This window comes from Vigna unguiculata, chromosome 7 (assembly GCF_004118075.2).
Source record: "Vigna unguiculata cultivar IT97K-499-35 chromosome 7, ASM411807v1, whole genome shotgun sequence".
Lineage (NCBI taxonomy): Eukaryota > Viridiplantae > Streptophyta > Magnoliopsida > Fabales > Fabaceae > Vigna > Vigna unguiculata.
The window spans coordinates 34004505-34023412 of record NC_040285.1 but is presented as its reverse complement, the minus strand read 5'-3'; the positions used below and the strand labels follow the sequence as shown (position 1 = coordinate 34023412).

General features: G+C 24.8%; 2 protein-coding genes across 2 annotated transcripts; one reads left to right on the top strand and one right to left on the bottom strand.

Moving 5' to 3' along the window:
• Nucleotides 1–2124: 2124 nt before the first annotated feature.
• On the top strand, nucleotides 2125–5456 carry LOC114191408 (serine decarboxylase 1-like). Its single transcript, XM_028080580.1, has 5 exons — nucleotides 2125–2356; nucleotides 2504–2735; nucleotides 2816–3009; nucleotides 3086–3222; nucleotides 4859–5456. The coding sequence occupies exons 1-5, from the start codon at nucleotides 2125–2127 to the stop codon at nucleotides 5432–5434; spliced, it is 1371 nt and encodes a 456-aa protein (XP_027936381.1). The 3' UTR covers nucleotides 5435–5456.
• A 1999-nt stretch (nucleotides 5457–7455) lies between these two features.
• Nucleotides 7456–12860, bottom strand: LOC114191407 (transcription factor RF2b-like). The gene is made up of 4 exons (XM_028080579.1): nucleotides 12239–12860; nucleotides 9582–9714; nucleotides 7986–8070; nucleotides 7456–7709 (listed from the first exon to the last, which is right to left on the bottom strand). The coding sequence occupies exons 1-4, from the start codon at nucleotides 12751–12753 to the stop codon at nucleotides 7456–7458; spliced, it is 987 nt and encodes a 328-aa protein (XP_027936380.1). The 5' UTR covers nucleotides 12754–12860.
• Nucleotides 12861–18908: the final 6048 nt, after the last annotated feature.

Here is an 18908-nt window from a genome sequence, read left to right as displayed (position 1 = left end):
CAAAAAAACTCTTAAAACCCGTAATTATAAAAATACTAAAAAATATAGTGGGCAAAAGAAATGCATTTCTAATTATAATGCAAATCTAAAAACAAAAAAAACGAAGAAACAACACAAATAGATAGACAAAACATTATAATCTTTGGGGATGCAATAATTGGTACACACGGATAACATGAGAGTCAAGAAATGTAATCTGTCAAAATCTTAAAAAAAGGACTCTAGATAAGAAAAAAACAATGAGAGGCCAGAGAAGTCACAAAGAGATAAAAGAATAAACGTAATCAAGATTGATTATAAGAAAATTAAGATAACTAATCATGTTTATTTTATTTTTCGTAAACAAAAATTATAATTTACTAAAAAAATATTTTAACTCATTAAATCTCATTTTTAATATCAATAAAAATCAACAAACAGTAATAATAATTTAGTTAAACTTTATTCTCAAACATAAACTTATAATTAATTTAATAAAACTACATGTTAGTGATAAAATATTCCCTTTTAGGCCTTATTTCATAAACATAAGTTTAAAATTAATTTAATAAAGATATATTAGTACTAAAAAAATTGAGACCTATTTTCTTAAATATAACATTATAGTTAATTTAATAGAAAAATATTAGTAATAAAACAAAATTTTGAGGATTTCTTTTTTTAGGTCTAAAAAGAGTGTATTACTTGTTTTACCCAGTCCTGTTCAATGTATATATATATATATATATATATATATATATATATATATATATATATATATATATATATATATATATATATATATATATATATATATATATATATATATATATGAAAATGATCTTTTAACAACTTTCTCTCACCATAAAGATAATGGAAAATGATACTTTAACCAATTTTTTTTTATTTTAAAGTATCATTGTCCAAAGATAATATAACTTGAGAATCAAATTAATTAAGTATTCAAATAATTCAAAAATTATTGAACAACATTCTAATATTTTCTAATATTTAAAAATATGAACTCGTGAACCTATATAATTAAGAATAGTAAATAATTATATTAAAAATAAAAATAAAAATGTAAAGAAAATGTTAATGGATTAACCTTCAACATGAGAAATAAGTGAGTCGGGTTCAATTCAACCCATTTTTAAAAAATTTGAATGTTTTTCAACCAAACTTCACTTGAATCCTAATGAGCCAAATTCACTGACAGGTTGGAATCCATTTTAATATCTTTAATACGAGATTATATCTTTTAAATAATTTTCTATTTTTTCTATTTTCTTATTTCTTTATTTCTAAAACCATATTAAAAATATGACACCAAATTATAAAAAAAATTATTAAAATTATATAAACCGATAGTTACTGTTATCCAATTTTTCATTTTAATTAAGTTAATAATATATATTAGTTTCTGATAGTTACTATTACCCAATTTTTCATTCTAATATCCTCCAACATTAAATAATAAATCATACTTACACGTAACGTGATTGATTTGACAAGAGTAGTACACATGTGCGTGTATATATTCAAATAAAAAAAATAGTTAAATTATAAAAAAACATTTAAAAACTAAAATTGGTGAAATTATTTTCAATATATATATATATATATATATATATATATATATAATATGTGTTAATAGCGACTAAAATATAATTAGTGATATTTGATTTTATATTTTTACATTAAAAATTAGAATAATTAATTTTATTAATTAATTATGTTATAAATTTATATGATAAATTTGATAAAGATAAAATATTTTTAAAAATTTTTATTAATATTTCTCTTATATAAAAAATTATTTTGCGATTTTAAAATTTCTCTTAAAATATAAGAAAAAATATTAAAAATTTGAAATGTGAAGATTTAAAATATTTGAAATGCGTGATCTTTATTTATTTATCTTTTAAATATCTTTAAAATTTCTAATAATATGAAAATACATATATATTTTATTGTTTAATTCATATTTTAATTGTTTTTTTTCAAATTTTCAGATGCTACTTTTTTTTTTCTTATAAATCAAGTAACAATGCAAAACATATGAATACACATTCTTATTTCGCTCTGCTAAACTTATCTATGCACATTATTCATACAGTTTTATAATCCGTCTCGCGCATCCCAATGGCTCTCATTCCAGCACTTCATGCCACAGAGCTGTTGCCAAGAGTTGTGAGCACCGGCAAGTCCTCCATAAAAAAACAGAAGTTTCAAACAGATATTCAAGAGAAGCTTCAAACAGATATTGAAGGGAAGCTTGCCATCACTGAATACAGTGCCGAGTCACAACCCAATTTGGCTTCCATTATTTCTCACTACCTCCAGACTCTAAAACACTACAACTTACGCAACTTGGGTAGGCTTTTCGTGTTTTCATTTTCTTTCGTTTATGTGCGCGATTCATTTTCATTCCGATACACAGTTTCATTCATTTCCATAACTATTTTCTGTTCATGGATGCATATGAGACTTTACTAATGGCATCCATCAATTGCAATTGTAGGGTATCCTACTAATCAGGATTTCAACTATGACCCATTACACCCGTTACTTGATTTTCACCTTAACAATGCTGGTGATCCATTTCTGGGCAGCAGTTTCTCCCTAAATTCAACAAGTTTTGAAGTTTGGGTGCTTAATTGGTTTGCAAGTATTTGGGAGATAGAGAAAAGTGAGTACTGGGGATATGTGACAAGTGGAGGAACCGAAGGAAATCTTCACGGGATTTTAGTAGGGTCAGTAATGTCCAACACTAATAATTTCTTCTGATATTTCAAAATCAAACACAAACATTTATCTATGTGTTTTTATGTAGGAGAGAACAACTTCCTGATGGGATATTATACACCTCACAAGATTCACATTATTCAATCTTCAAAATAGCAATAATGTATCGAATGAAGTGTGTGAAGGTTAGAACATTAATCTCTGGTGAGATTGATTGTGCTGATCTGAAGGCTCAAGTTCTTGCACACAAGGAGAAGCCAGCCATCATCAATTTAAACATAGGTCTCTTCTTCTCTCTGACTAAGTTTTTAAGCAGACGCATGCAGAACTTAAAAATGGATTCTATATTGTATTGCAGGGACGACTATGAAAGGAGGTATTGATGACCTTGATCTTGTAATACAAACTCTGGAGGACTGTGGCTTCACTCCTGATCGATATTATATTCACTGTGATGGAGCTCTGTCTGGAATTATGTTGCCTTTTCTCAAACAAGTGAGTTAAAGCTAGATTTAAATTTACGTTTGTTTACTATGAAAATTTAATACCACTTTTAGGCATTCAAATATTTTAAATTAAATAATTTTATCAAAATCAATTATGATCTAATATTATCAAAAATACTAACCTATTTTTTATGATATAGTAATACAGAACTTCGTAACTAAATACTAATAGTAATATTTTACTTAAATAATTAATTACTAATAATATAATTAAATATTAAAAATAAATAAAATTAATATCAACTTAATGGATGTTCACTAAAACAAATGTTAAAAATAAATAAAGTATTCGTTGGGAAGATCTGAAAAAAAAAATAGATGAACAAGGAGAAAAAAAATCAATTAAATCTTCCCTAAATAAATAATATGTAAAATAATAAAATTTATAAATTAAAGAAACCAACCAACAAGGTGTATAAAATAAGAATAAAACATTTTCTCCAAAATAACTTTTTTACAGGTTTGCACAAGATAAACTGATTGTTCTTTTTTTCTTCTTCACTTTTTGTGGTGACTTCTTTCTTTTTCGAGGCATTAATAACTTTGTCTCTCTGTCTCTCACAATTTTTTTTTCATGACAAACCTAATGCAAGGATTGCATATTTAAATTCCATAATAAATTAAGAATACATAAAAATAAATACTTCCATTTTTTAAAGTAAATTAGTGTGGACCCAATAAATTAATGACTCACCTAATAATATTATTATTAACTAAAATAAATAATAAAAATGAATAAGTTGATGTTTGATTTAGTGAATGACAACTAAAATAAATATAAGAAAACAAATTAGTTAAAGATACTTATCAAGTAAATATTAAAAATAATAAGGTTAACTATGATTTAATAATATTAACCTTATTTATTTTTAATATTTATATTTATTTATTTTAATATTGATTAAGTCAACACTAAGGTAAATATTATGTTTTGTGACAACAATATAAATTGTATATTATTTTTATTCTAGAGGTACACTTGTAATTTTCTTTTTTCACTTTCTATATAAATTTCATTACATTAATCTTCTTCGTTCATATTCATAAATCTCATCAATTTATCTATGCTTTATCTTCTTCACCCACACATATCTAATTCATCTATATTAATCTCTTTCATCAACACATATATGCTTCACTTATATTTTTTTCTTATCTTCTTCACCACATTCTTCTTAGATTCGTTATATTCATTTTCTCTACTCACATTTATCTCCTTCATCTACACTCACTCCCTTCATCCATTATAATTTTTCTCCTTCTATTTTTTAGTTTATATTAATTGTTGAACATGGAGGTATTGTATGAGAATTGTAGTTTGCATTAGGCAAGCTAACATCAATTAAACTAACATTAAAGATAAATTTTATATAGCGTTGACTAATGAAAATGCTTTATCGTCAATTTGATCGATGTTAAACTACTTTAACTAAAAAAATTAACTTAAAAATTAACAATGAATTAATGTTGTCTAAGTTGAGGCTATTTACAGCTAACTTCAAAACCTAATACTAATGAAATAATGTCCATGACTTTGGAATCATGTGATGTGCAACGCAAATTTAGTACCAATAACTATTTGTTTTCTTGTAATGATCTAAAATAATGCGTGGGTGAATTTTCAGGCACCAAGGATTACCTTTAAGAAACCAATTGGAAGTGTGACTATTTCTGGTCACAAGTTTTTGGGATGTCCATTTCCTTGTGGTATACTACTAACTCGTTTAGAATACATGAACGCAGTATCCAAAGATGTTGAAATTATTGCTTCAAGGGATGCCACGATCACAGGTAGCCGTAGCGGGCATGCTCCAATTTTTCTTTGGTACGCTTTAAAAAGAAGAGGTTTAGTAGGACTCCAGAATGAAGTGCAGAAATGCATAATGAATGCACAATACTTACAAAATCGATTACTTCATGCCGGAATCGGTGCAATGTTGAACAAATTTAGCAATGTCGTTGTCTTTGAAAGACCTTTAGATTATAACTTTTCCCGTAGGTGGAACTTGGCATGCAATGGTAATATTGCACATGTGGTAGTGATGCAACACATCACCGTTCAAATGTTAGACTCTTTTGTTCATGAATTTCTTCAAGAGCGATCCATTTGGTCTGAAGAAGGACGATTTCAACCTATATGCGTTGCAAATGATATTGGTGCTGCAAATTGTGCTTGTATATTGCACCATTCAATATCATGATCCAAAATCTATCCATTATTTAATGCATATATGTGACTATTGTAAGATGTATTATCCAATATAATTTAAGATATATTATTCTCCACTCTTTAGGAGTGTTCTTTCGTGATATAGAAATAAATTTAATGTATTGAATTTTTTTCTAAAGGAACACGGTTTTCAATAAATTTTGTTTATGTGACATATTATTCACAATATCTATTTATAGATAGTGCTCGTAGTTGTTTATCATTAAATTGTTCATTATTATTAAAATTATTTGATGATAAAAGTTAAAAATTTAAGTAATAATTTAAATTAATCATTTGAGTTAATTATGACTCATTATTTCACTTTTCATTTTTGTTATTAAGTTTGAGTTTCTGTTCGAAGTTTAACATTTCACTTTTCGCAACATTTACAAAATTGATGCACCTTTCAACGGAATTTTATGATATGGATCGGTAGGGGAGATGTGGAAATAATTAGGAATATTATCCATTTTTAAATAATGAAGTTAGTTGTTGATTTACAATAAATGTGATATATCTTTTTATATTAATAATAAAATCAATTACATAAATTCAATTGGAAAATAATAAAAATTTTGAATAGTCAATATATTAAAAGAATTTAATAGAAATTCAATTTAAGATGTCTAAATTTATCATGAATTTAAAATTTAACTAAATCAATTTTAGGTTATCAAATTTAATACACATATATTTATAATATTTTATATATAATAACAACTATTTAATAATTTGTGTTAAAAACTAATATGAAAGTGAAAGTTATGAGAGAGAATAACGGTATGAAGAAGGATTTGGAAGTTTGATGAAAGGTTGAATTTTATCATTGGGTCATCGAAAAAATAGGTAAAAAATTGGTAATTGAATATAATCTCTCATGTTTGATATGTATGTGAGCTCGAGAGAGTACTGCTCTCTTGCCGGTAAGTTATTTTAAAAAGTATGAGTATAATTTACCATCTTAATTAAAATTGATGAATGGGTATCAGCTTTATATCTTTATTTATAGAAATTAGAGACCTCTTCAAAAATTACTAAACAATATCACAGACGTTCACTAAACAATTCAATCTATCATAGACCCTTCATCAGAAATCTAATAATTACATATTATTTATAAAATTAATAATCACGTACAATATAATTAATACTATCAAATAATATAATTTATTAATGAATGTTAATCAATAATAATAATAAAAATGAAGAATAATAATTTTATATAATAAAATTATATAAAATACAACATTTTGGTGTGTAAGTTCATATCAGTTAAAGAATGAATGTATATGTCATCAGCCTACAGCTGGGATGGTTGATGTAAGAAATTATAACCAATCTAATAAGGTGTACTATTCTTTGAAGGAAGCTGAAAACTCCTTAAATTTAATCAATACACTATTTAATATAGATTTAAGGTGTTATACTGAATTGTAACCAAACATCTGTCAGGTGGTAGAATGCTATATATCTATGAAGTAATATGCTACTAGGGATTTTGAATTTAGTTTCCTGAACTGTTATATACAGCGTAGTAATACATATTCATGTTGTGTATTTGTAATGTTGTATAAGGGTCAGAGAATACTCTAATATTTATTTAATTTGTTGTTGTTTATAAAAAAAAAAAGATATAAGATTATATAAGCATATATAGTAAGATTTCGCTCACACAAGGTGACACATCCACGAACATACGGCTCAGAAAAAAGATGTTTTTCCCTTCCGTTTCTTTAGCATAATCGAAAGTTTGATCATGTATCTTCGGAAGCTACCAAAGCAATATATGAATTCACAACACAACCATTCATCAAGTTCAATTTTTCCACCACAGAATGTTGAAAATAAAATTGGAGTCTGGTTTTTTAACCTAAAAATGCAGTAGTCTGACACGGTAAAAACATAACAACAATAAAGACAAAATTTAGGAGAATGATATCCTTCCCAACTCTGGAGCATTGCAACCATAGACAAGATGATATTATCTCTTATAGCGATTGTGCTAATGAACTAGTTTTTGTGATTGAAGTTGGAGAAGTTAGGCCCATAATTCCCTGGGAAATTACTCGGGCCAGACGGTGGAAGAGGATTACGCATGGAGAGTTGTGGTTGGTGAGATGGAGGATTATGAAACTTATGCAGAGGTAACTTGGAAGGGAGTGGAGAGAAAAGGTTCCCTGGAGAACGATAACTCATCAAAAGATTTAGGTTTTCATTTTCATCCTTCAGGCCCTGAATTTCTCCATTCAACACAACACTCAGAACTGCAAGAACAGGAGTCTGTCATGATCAAACTATAGTAAGAAATTACAGACTAATTGCGGCTTACAACTTCTCCTCATATCTTAAAAGGTTATTCAATTTCATGCATTAAAATTCTAAAGAAAAAGTGACATTCACTACTAGAAAAAACAGATTTTCTTACAAATATTTTGTAAAACTTTTAAAATTCATATGAAAATTTATACAATTTTTATTTATGAAGTTTTATGGTGATATGATGATATTGTTCATGGTAACAACTATGAAACTATGCATACCATCTTTAATTCGGTCTTGTTCTCGCATGACGTCTAATTTTCTTCTGAGTTCCTTTACATGAACAGCCCTTCCTGTAGTCCCTATCTGCATCATAGCAGATATTAATCTCCTTTTTTTTATCTTTTTTCTGTCATATGTGTACGTAATTAAACTGAATATAATTAAACTTACAAAATCAATATAATTATTTCCGCTCCTTTTTCATAAATCACACGCAAAAATACCATGAGTTTTGATTCTATTAGAGGAAAGTTATTAAGCTCCTCATCAATTGACCCAATATGTAAATGTAATGATGGTAAAATCAAAGTATATATAACATGAACGAAAAAACTACATATCGGGACAGAATCAATGTAACAGTCAGATAAAAACAAAATTTTAATGCAACTCTTTAAAAGAAAACCAATAGAGTTTTACTACTTCAATAATTACAAAATAAAAATCTGTCATTAATTTAGCCGTAAACACATAAGTGACTCTTCTCAATCATCATAAGGTCATGGACATAAACCTAAATTACAAAGGTATTATGATTAACCATTAGGAAATCATGTCCACCACAAATCATGGTGGTAAATTTGATTATATTTTTTGAAACTGTGTTGATCCTAACTTTATTACCCTAAAATTATACAAGGGAAGAATTATCACCAAATGAAGTTATTAACACAACCAACTTAATGTTATAGTGAAATCATTATGATCATATATATTAAAGTATATGATGTTTAAAAACAAAGGATACAACATGAAAACTTGATCACACATGATCATGCTATTAAGTGTACTATTTGAAGACAAGTCCTTTGATATTTTAGGTTCCAAACATTCACATGTGATATCTAGGAATTGGGGAATTCCATACCAGATATATTATATCAGATACAGTGAAATGCGGTGTAGACCAAACTTATCAAATCAGAGTTGTATATTTTTTTACAAATAAAACCCAAGCATGATACTTTATAGATAGTACTTTTTACAAATAAAACATAAAAATATTTGGAGCAATAAAAAAAATAGGCAATAAATTGTTACACGAGAATGATTAAAGAAAAATTCAGAATACAAAAAGTCTTGGGTAAGGAAAAAGTTGTAATATCAAATGAAGTTGAGCACCTATATAATCACATTCTAGAACATTTATTCATAGTTGTTAACAATGAACATTAAGGTTGGTATAAAATGGTCGGACTAGTCTCTCTAATAATATGTAGTCAAAAGAAAGATTAAGTATTAAGAACAATAAAATTCGTTATGGGTTTGTGTTATATGGGTCAAACAACAAATTAGGTAGTGAAAACAGTTCCTAACAAATGAGACATCATAAGTAGTTTTGGTTGTCATAGGTGTTGATAGAAAAGTTCGGGTTGTGAAAGAACTAATGGGCCAATGAAAGGAGGAACAAGATGAACACCTAACTTTATGGCTTAATATTTTAAACTGTTTCATTTTTTCTTGCAGCTGTTAGAGTTTTGGTAGATAAGACATTGAATCATCAATGAATATATATGTAGGGAATGATCTAGAATGAAGTTGCCAATTTTTGTGTTAGGTGTAGAACCATAATAAGTTGAAAGGAAAATACATACCTCAAACATGCAAATATTATTAATCATGTTACTTATTTGAATTTCAAGCAAGTCCACATTCTTTTGCAACTCTATCAAATAACGTTTTTTCTTCTCCTTTGATTTAGCAGCAGATTCCCTATTGGCAACAATCCTACAAAACACAACAAAGTTCAACTTATATATCAGTGAGAATAAATCCCACAACCCCCACACTTATTTCGCATGTGCAAATGGTCAACTCAATATTATTTCATCTAAAGTAATCTCAAAACAGATTGAGACAAGGTAATATTCGGTTATTTATCAGAAAATAATATTATTATTTATCATAATTTGTTTCAATAGAAGCAAACTGAGATACAAGATACCTTTCCCTCTCAGTAACAATCTCAGCAGTAGGTTTCATATACAATATATATATATATATATATATATATATATATATATATATATATATATATATATATATATATATATATATATATATACACACTAAAAAAATGAGATTACACATAAAAGCACAACTTCCATTAAAAAGAGGAAAATTGTATTTACAAGTACATCTTCGGTTAAAAAAATTTAAAAAAAGGTTCATGTAAATATAACTTCTTATTGTTGTTAAAAAAATAAATGAATTCAGGAAAATAAGTACAACTTCTTCATTAAATTGTAAAAAATATTAATTTAAAAACAAAGTCGTATATTTGAAATAAGATTTATTTATTTTTGCCACTGTGCTTCTAAAGGCAACTTACTCATCTGGATAATTTTCAAAAGCTTACCTATTTTATTCCAATAATTTAATATTTAGATCATATCAAAACTGCAAAAGGTTAATTTGATAACTTTAACTACAAAAGGTTTAAAGTTTCATGAAGATTTTTTATTAATGACAAGATCTTAAAAAATGAGTATCTACAAAAAATGTTTAAAAAGGTAATTTTAAGATTAAATATGTTTTCTAAAAAAGAAAAAAAAATAACATAACTGATTAATAACGCAAGAAATAATATTCTAAAACTTCAAATTTAGTTTTGTATTAAATATAATGTTTTTAAAATATACTGTTTAGCAAATGACATGAAAATTATATTACAATCCAAAAATTCCATTTATGAAAAAACAGTTAATCTATATATCATTTATTGAAAATGATATTTTATATTATTTTCACGAAGGGAAAAAATAATATATAATTTAGTTTAAATAAACAATGTTAAAAATAATTTAATTATGTAAAACATATTTAAATCTATAGCCAATTTAGGAACGACAAGGTCAGTTCAGGCCAGATATGAGTAATTATCTGTCTAGTTTGAATAAATCAGTCATGTTACATAATCTAGTATTCACTGCAAATCCGTAATTTTTTACTTATGATCTCTATGAATACTTACAAATATTTTTATATATTAATTTCTTTTAAAAAATTAAATAAATTTAAATATAATTCAAATCAAATCATTCAAAAAATATTAATACAAATAAATTTTATTTAAAAAAAATTAAATGAGTCAAAAGTTATAAATTTTAAGAGTGAATTTTCAGAAAATAACTTTAATTTCATATTTTTAAAATAAAAAAAATTGAAATATACAAAGTTAAATTTTAAATAATTTATTTTACTTATTTGAATTTTAAAAAAATAATAAAATAAAATTCACTGACAATAAATATTAATATGTAAAAATAAATGCAGATGTGATATTATACTTGTCCCATTATGATCAAGTAATTTAAAGAAAAATAATTTTTTGACTTTGATAACTTTTTTTTTAAATCTTTTCATTCTATTATGATCAAGTAATTTAAAGAAAAATGCAGATGTGATATTATACTTTTCATTCATAATATTCCAAAACCATTTAAAAGATGACATTATGTGTGTATACATTTTTTAAATATGTGTGATATTATATTAATAGGTGATTATAATATAATGTTATTAAGTTAATATATAAAATATAAAATAAAATTATATTTATTAAAAATAAAGTGAAATATATAAGAAAAGATAAGAGAATAATTGTTGATAAATAGAGAAAAAAATTGTAAAAATAACTGTCAAGTTTTAAAAATTTAATAAATAATTATATTTTAAAGGGTAAAATCGGTATTTTGGATTGTAGACACAAAAGAGTGATCATCTTTATATATTGTTATAAATTACAAATTTTTGTATCCTTCCTCACTCAATCATAACTCTACATATATAAATTATATATATATATATATATATATATATATATATATATATATATATATATATTGGCGTATACACAGGTGTTATCGCGTCTATGTACGCATATTTTGAATATGCATGATATTATATTAGTAGTTGACAATATTGTAATGTTATTAAGGTATTAAAAAAATAAAATTATATTTATTAAAAAAAATTAAATATATTGAGAAAATATGAGAAAATAACTATTGGTGAATAATAGAAAAAAGAAGAAGGACATAAATAAATAGTTATATAAAAATATGCAAAAGTAACCATTAATTTTTAAAAATTTAAAATAAATAATTACATTGTAAAAAGTAAAGTTAGAATTATAAAATGTGAAGCAAGAAGAAAGAATCTTTGTATATAGTTATATATAACTCAAAATGAAATAAATTTTCCAAGTTTTAATTAAAGAATAAATTAAATGGAAAAAAAAATTGAAGACCTCTTAGCCTTCTTGGGATCAACCCTAGCAAGTTCAGCAAGCTCCTCCGGCCCCATGGGCCTCCTTGCCAGAGAAATCGCTGGCCCGGCCTGAATCAAAGCTGTCAGTGACGCGTCCAGGGAAACGTTCTCCCGACGTCGCTTCGGGTTGTTCTCTCCGGAATCCTTAGCACCGCCGTCAGCTCCGCCGCTTGCCATGCAGATATCAGCCAACACCACGGACTTTCCACGGTCGAGTCCGTCTGTGGACCCTACCGGTGCAGGCTTCGAGGTCTGCTCGTTGGGTTTCTCCGAGGTTTCGGAGTGAACGGACTCTAGAGGAGCGGTTGGCGGCGGTGGAGGAGGCAGTGGAGAGTTTAACATTTCGAAGGTATCGACGTTGAGAAGGTCGTCGAAGGTGTTGATGAGAGGGTAGCAGGGGTCGGAGTGTATGGAGTTGTGTGGTTGCTCCGTCGCCACAATCTGGTCAAAGAGCAAGGCATCTGACGGAGCTCCGGTGTCGTTGTTTTCCATCATAAAAAATGTGAAAAACGTTTTCTATCTTTGGAATTTGTGATTTGGAGTTTTGTTGAAATGTTGAGTGGTGACAGGAAACTGAAGTTAAACAGATAAACGGATTGGGGAAGGAGGTGTTTGGTGTGACTCTGACCCACGACCCTCGTGTGTCTGTATATATAACTCCGCTCTCTGTTAGATCCACTGTAACACTTGGTGTTCACCATAAAAAGAAAAAAAAATTAAAAACACAAAACCATTAAATCATACATATTTAATTCACTTCCATTTATTTCTTTTATTTAAAACCATTTAATTTTCAATACTCTTAATTTTATTTCATTTTTTAAAAACAACTTCTTTTATTAAATTGATAGTAACGTATGATAAATTTTATTACAGTATAGCATCATTGATTTTATCGGAGATATTAATTTGATAGGAAGTATTATATTAATTAAACTTAAAAAGGTGATATTAAATTAAGAATATTTAAAATCGTCTTATGAAATTGAAAACAAAAACTCGTAAAATAAAAAAAGAAAAGTATTCAACACTCATTTTCATTGTATTGGAAAATTAAATTACAATTAAATGTAGAAGATGAATAGGGTATAAAATTTAAATTTAAAATATTTTTTAATATATTTAACACAGTTGAGTTTAATAAAAAGTTAAAAATATTCAAAAGGATAAATTAAAAGACAATATATTAATATAGCTCTAAAATCTATTTAAGTAAAGGATAATTTCATCAGTCAAGAAATTATGGAATAATTCTTACAAATACTTTAAGTTTTATGTAAGAAAATGTTAACTAATGTCTTAATTGATTCCATCACTTTTACATTGACAATCGGAATAATTTAGTACATTAATTAAAATAATATAAATGCATATAATAAGTTTTATAAAGATAAAAATACGTTTATAAATTTTTAGACAATAACTTTCTAATAACGAAGACTTTGACTTTCTAAGATCTCTACTTAAATTGATACTTTAGTTATTTTTTTCATTTTGTAAATATTTTTGAAGTTTAATACTATTTTTTTTGTTGATTTTTCTGTTAATTTAAAAATTTTTATGTTTAATTATATCTAATTTTTAGCAACATTAAAATATATTTATTTTATTATCTAACTATTTTTTAACTTTTATTGGTAAACATTAAATAAAATATATGCAAAATACTTAAGGACATTTTTGTCTTTAAAATAAAATAAAATTGCATTAATGCTTATTATGTTAGATTTTATTTAATATCACATTTAACTGTGTGCTTTTATAAGATTCAATACATATTAATTATTCTTAACCAGTGTCGTACACTTGGATATTTATGATATCTATTTAATATTTTTATTCTCTTTCTTCAATAAATGATCATTACTCCATTAAAAATTAAACTTTAACCATTCTCATGGTAGGTAATATATTTTTTGTATTTTATTTTAATAAATTATACTAAAATATAAATTTAAGTAACGATATTTTGAAGGTTTCACTAAGTTTTAAGAGTAAATTGATATTTTTTATTCAATCTTTACTAAATGTTTGTAGTAATTGAGCACTTGCATTTTTTATATTTTTTAATTGGGTATGTATTGTTTATTTTTTGTGATGTAATTGTTAAATTATTTCCTCATTCTGTTTACTTGTTTTTGTGTATTAATTACAAATGTAATAATATTTTTTTAATATAAAATTATAATAAGATATAGTAAAATGACAAAAAATATGTTATATTAATTAAAAAAATTCAGATATTGATATTCATATTGTATATATTTATAAATAATAAGTCATCTCATGTAGGTGACAATTGCATGTAATACAAACAATAATAAAAGTTGTCTATCATTCTAATAATATCATTTTATATTAATTATCTAAATATATACTTTTTAATATATAAAATGATTATATATATTTTTGTTCTCTTAACCATGAAAATATAATTTCTTTTTAAAATTAATTTAATCTTTTAATTTTAGAAATACATGAATTCATTACTTTTAACTATATATTTATTAAGTTTATTTTATATTTCAAATATGTTTTAAGGTAACATGAAACTCATACATTTCTATCATGAAATGTTATCATAAAACATATTTCATAAATTTAATAAATTATAATTTAAATTACTAAATTCTTACGTTTCTAAAATTGAATGATTAAATTCATCCAAAATTTAAAAAAAGACTAATTTTAATTTTTGCTAAAAATTAAGAGACTAAAAATATATATAGCTCATATATAAAAATAAATAAACAAGAAGATAAATTAAAATAACAATCACATGAAATTAAATCAAATTAATGAAAACATTAAATAAAAGAAACTCAATTAAAAAAAACGTACAAATTGTGAATACTTAATAGCTAACAAACAAATGTAATAATAACTTAATTAAAAATAATCAAATTATAAAACTTTAGAATTTACTTTTTTTTTAAATAAAGTAATGAACTAATTCTATTGTATTTCTTTTAGGCTTTACTTTTTTATTTGGACAATGATATTTTAATTTAATTTTTTTATCCATTTTTAACTCACTCTTTTCATTATCATTAAATCATCATATCACTAAAAATTATTAAATCATTACATCATTAAAAAAAATCAAAATAAATTATCTAATAATAAGTAAAATAATAAATTAAAAATGGATAAAAAAAATAAATTAAAATATTATTTTCCTACTTGTTATGCACGACGGAAAGGCAACGATATATAAGGAAAGTGTCAAAACCAAAAATGAATTTGCACAAAAATCGAGAGAAACTTTGTACGAACTTTCTTCGTTCCATTGAGGATATTTGCATGGATGTCAGTTTAATCAAATAAAATATATTTATGTTATATACTGTCATTTTGAAATATACTCTTTTTATACGTTAAAATTTTATATTAATTTTTAATCTACTAAATATTTTATATAAATTTACATCTCAAATATATTTATTATCTTTATTATTGGACGAAAAAAAAATACTAAATGAAAAAGATGTGAAAGAAAAATAAGAAATTTTAAATTATTTGGTAAACATGTTACAAGAAATTTTTTTTTCTCTTATTTAATTGGATAGAAAATGAAAAGAAAATACAAATGACATGAAAAACATTAAGTAAAAGTAAATATAATTTAAATGTAAATATTTTTTATATTTTTTATTTTGATTAAGTATACAGTGTTTGAATATCTATAACAATATATAAAGAGATTTCCTCTTTTGTGTCTACATTTCATAATATCAATTCTACTCTTTACAATATAATTATTTATTATTATTTTTTAAATTAACAATTATTTTTACCCATTTTCTATAAAATTGTTTATCATTTTTTTTCTTATTCATCAACAATTAATTTTTCTATTCATTTCATTTTATTTTTAACATTTCATTTCATTTTTAATAAATATAAATTTATTTTATATATTAACTTAATAATATTATACTATTATCGCCTACTAAAATACTATCATTCATAATTAAAAAATGTGTATGCACAGGCGCAATAGCGCATGTGTGCACGCTAGTCCATAATAAAAGAAATACCTTTTCACGTTTTTTAAAATTATAATAATCTATAACAATATATAAAGAAGATTTTCTCATTGTGTTCACATCTCATAATATCAATTCTATCATTTACAATATGATTATTTATTACATTTTTTAAAATTAATAATTATTTTTATCTATTTTCTATAAAACTGTTTATCATTTTTTCTTTTTTCTTATTCATCAACAATTAATTTTTCTATTCATTTCATTTTATTTTTAACATTTCACTTCATTTTTAATAAATATAAATTTATTTTATATATTAACTTAATAACATTACACTATTATTGTCTATTAAAATACTATCATTCATATTTAAAAAATACGTATATACAATTGTGATAGTGCCTATGTGTACGCTAGTATATCTAATTAGGATTCTAAGATGTGTTGAAATAAGTTAATGTGTTATATCACTAATACAAAATTAAAAGTTTTGAATCTTTTGAAGAACATGATAAAAGAAAGTAATATTCCTACTAAGACGAAGGTAGTTTAACTTTCAAATAGTTATCAGAGTATTATAATCCTTATTCTTTTATTAAGAAACAAAACTTCAGTCTTTTTATTAGTTGTAACGTTGTCATAGAGAACGTTTAAAATTTTAATTTATTAATTAAATTATCCAGAATAACACTTCAAAATAAAAATAAACGTTTATATGAAAATAAAAAGTATGTAAAGTATTCAAGAAAATTAAAAAAAAAGGAAAAGAAAATGGTGTGTATTGCAATGGTGAAATCCGAAAAGTTTTTTTTTTTAATGTATTTCGGTACGCATATTTTGAATGATATTTTCGAATTTAAAAATAACTTCTAAAATATGTATTTCGAGATATATTTAAGAATATCTTTCAAGTTAAGTGTTTTAAATATATTTTTAGATCCACTGAATTTTAAGATTGGGAAGATATTTATTGAAAACATGATCTGCAGTGAGAAAAAAGGAGGCGCAGGAAGAAAAAACTCTCCAAAACATATTTGTTGGACCTTTTTGACTTGCCAGCCCACCGAAACTAAACTAACCTGCCTCTCGGGCTCATTAAGCTGAGAAGCTTTTAAATTTACGTGATATGGCCCAAATAAATGACAGGAACAACAAACGATGTCGTTTGTAGTATAAAGTAGGAATAGTGCCAAAAGGGCTAATCAAGTGTATGTTTAATTTTAACTCGTTCATAAAGTGATGATATGACATGTTTTTAATACAATTACTTATCTCTATGTCAATTTAGAGACGGTAGTCATCATTTTAATTTGACAAATTATTGTGACATGAGGTTTTGCGTTAAGGAAACCCATCACAAATATATGAAGTCAAATCAAAATCAAACAGTACAATACCAACACGCACCTAAAATAACTTTTAGGTTGTTGTTTTCTAAAGAAGGAAGAAATAGAGTAAGAAAAAAATGGATAGGTACGTACAGTATAAAATTTAAATAATAGATAATATTTAGATTAAAAGAAATAAACAGAAATAGAATAAAAATACAGGAAAAAAGTTGTTTGATTTTAAATAAATGATATTTTTTAAACAAAGTTCACTCTGTATTAAGATAACTTCATCAGTTTTTAAGCGCCACTCGCGTCTTCTTTTAGTTTCTCCTGTTCTTTGAATTTAACTAAACATATATTGCTCACTATTTCTTCACTTTTCTCACTCTTTTTTTCTCTTCTCTTTTATTGCAAAGTGTTTTTCGGAACTAAAAAAAATAAAAAAAGTTTAAAAGTTTAGGGAATAAAAATTCAATATGAATCCATAATAGTTAACTAACATTGATGACTGATATTAATATTGATCTCATTTTACAGAAATTAGAGGTTAAAAGAAATAAATTAGACCGTTGGGCTTAGTTCATTTATCAACCGGTAAATATGACTTTTAGTTAAGGTAAAACTTATATATTTTAATTTATAATTTAAACTATTAATTTTTACATAATATTATATAAATATTTTGAACAACTAATCACTATATTTGTTTAGACAAATTTAAGTGCATTTTGAGATTTTAATAATTTCTAGCAGTGTGTACATGTGTAAGTGAGATAAGTTGGGTCTAGTTAACGGTAGAGTTGGACAAAATATACCAAACTGCACTGCACTACCAAAAATTGCACTGAACTACAAAAATAATTCGCATGAACTGCACTGAACTAAAAAACAGTTCAGACGAACTGAACTGAACTGTTTTTCTATCTAATAAACTGAACTGCACTGCATTGAACTGCACTATAATATTCACTTTATCTATTTTAAACCTCTCTTTTATTTCTTGATTATTTTAAACCTCTCTTCTATTTATTTATTTCTGCATTTTATTTTCTTAAAAGTTTATATTATCCACTTTATCTTTTACATTTATTTTAAAATTGAATTTTAACATTTATGAAAGATACTATTTACCAGGTAATAAGCAAATTTATCACAAATAAAATTATTAAACATAAATTAAAAATATTTATTGTTATTATAAATATTTTTGCATAAAAAAATATTTCAAAAATTAAATACTGGTAAATTTTTATATTCCTTAATAGGTATTTTGATATTTGTATATGTGAAAAATATCTATTAAGAAATTGTCCTCTAAAATTGA

Coding starts and splice junctions, on each gene's coding strand:
- LOC114191407 (XM_028080579.1), bottom strand. CDS start 12,753: ATGATGGAAAACAACGACACCGGAGCTCCGTCAGATGCCTTGCTCTTT. Junction 9,715..12,238: donor GATCCCAAGAAGGCTAAGAG/GTCTTCAATTTT, acceptor TGTGTTTTGTAG/GATTGTTGCCAATAGGGAAT. Junction 7,710..7,985: donor ACAAGACCGAATTAAAGATG/GTATGCATAGTT, acceptor CTGTTCTTGCAG/TTCTGAGTGTTGTGTTGAAT.
- LOC114191408 (XM_028080580.1), top strand. CDS start 2,125: ATGGCTCTCATTCCAGCACTTCATGCCACAGAGCTGTTGCCAAGAGTT. Junction 2,357..2,503: donor CTACAACTTACGCAACTTGG/GTAGGCTTTTCG, acceptor TTGCAATTGTAG/GGTATCCTACTAATCAGGAT. Junction 3,010..3,085: donor CATCATCAATTTAAACATAG/GTCTCTTCTTCT, acceptor ATTGTATTGCAG/GGACGACTATGAAAGGAGGT.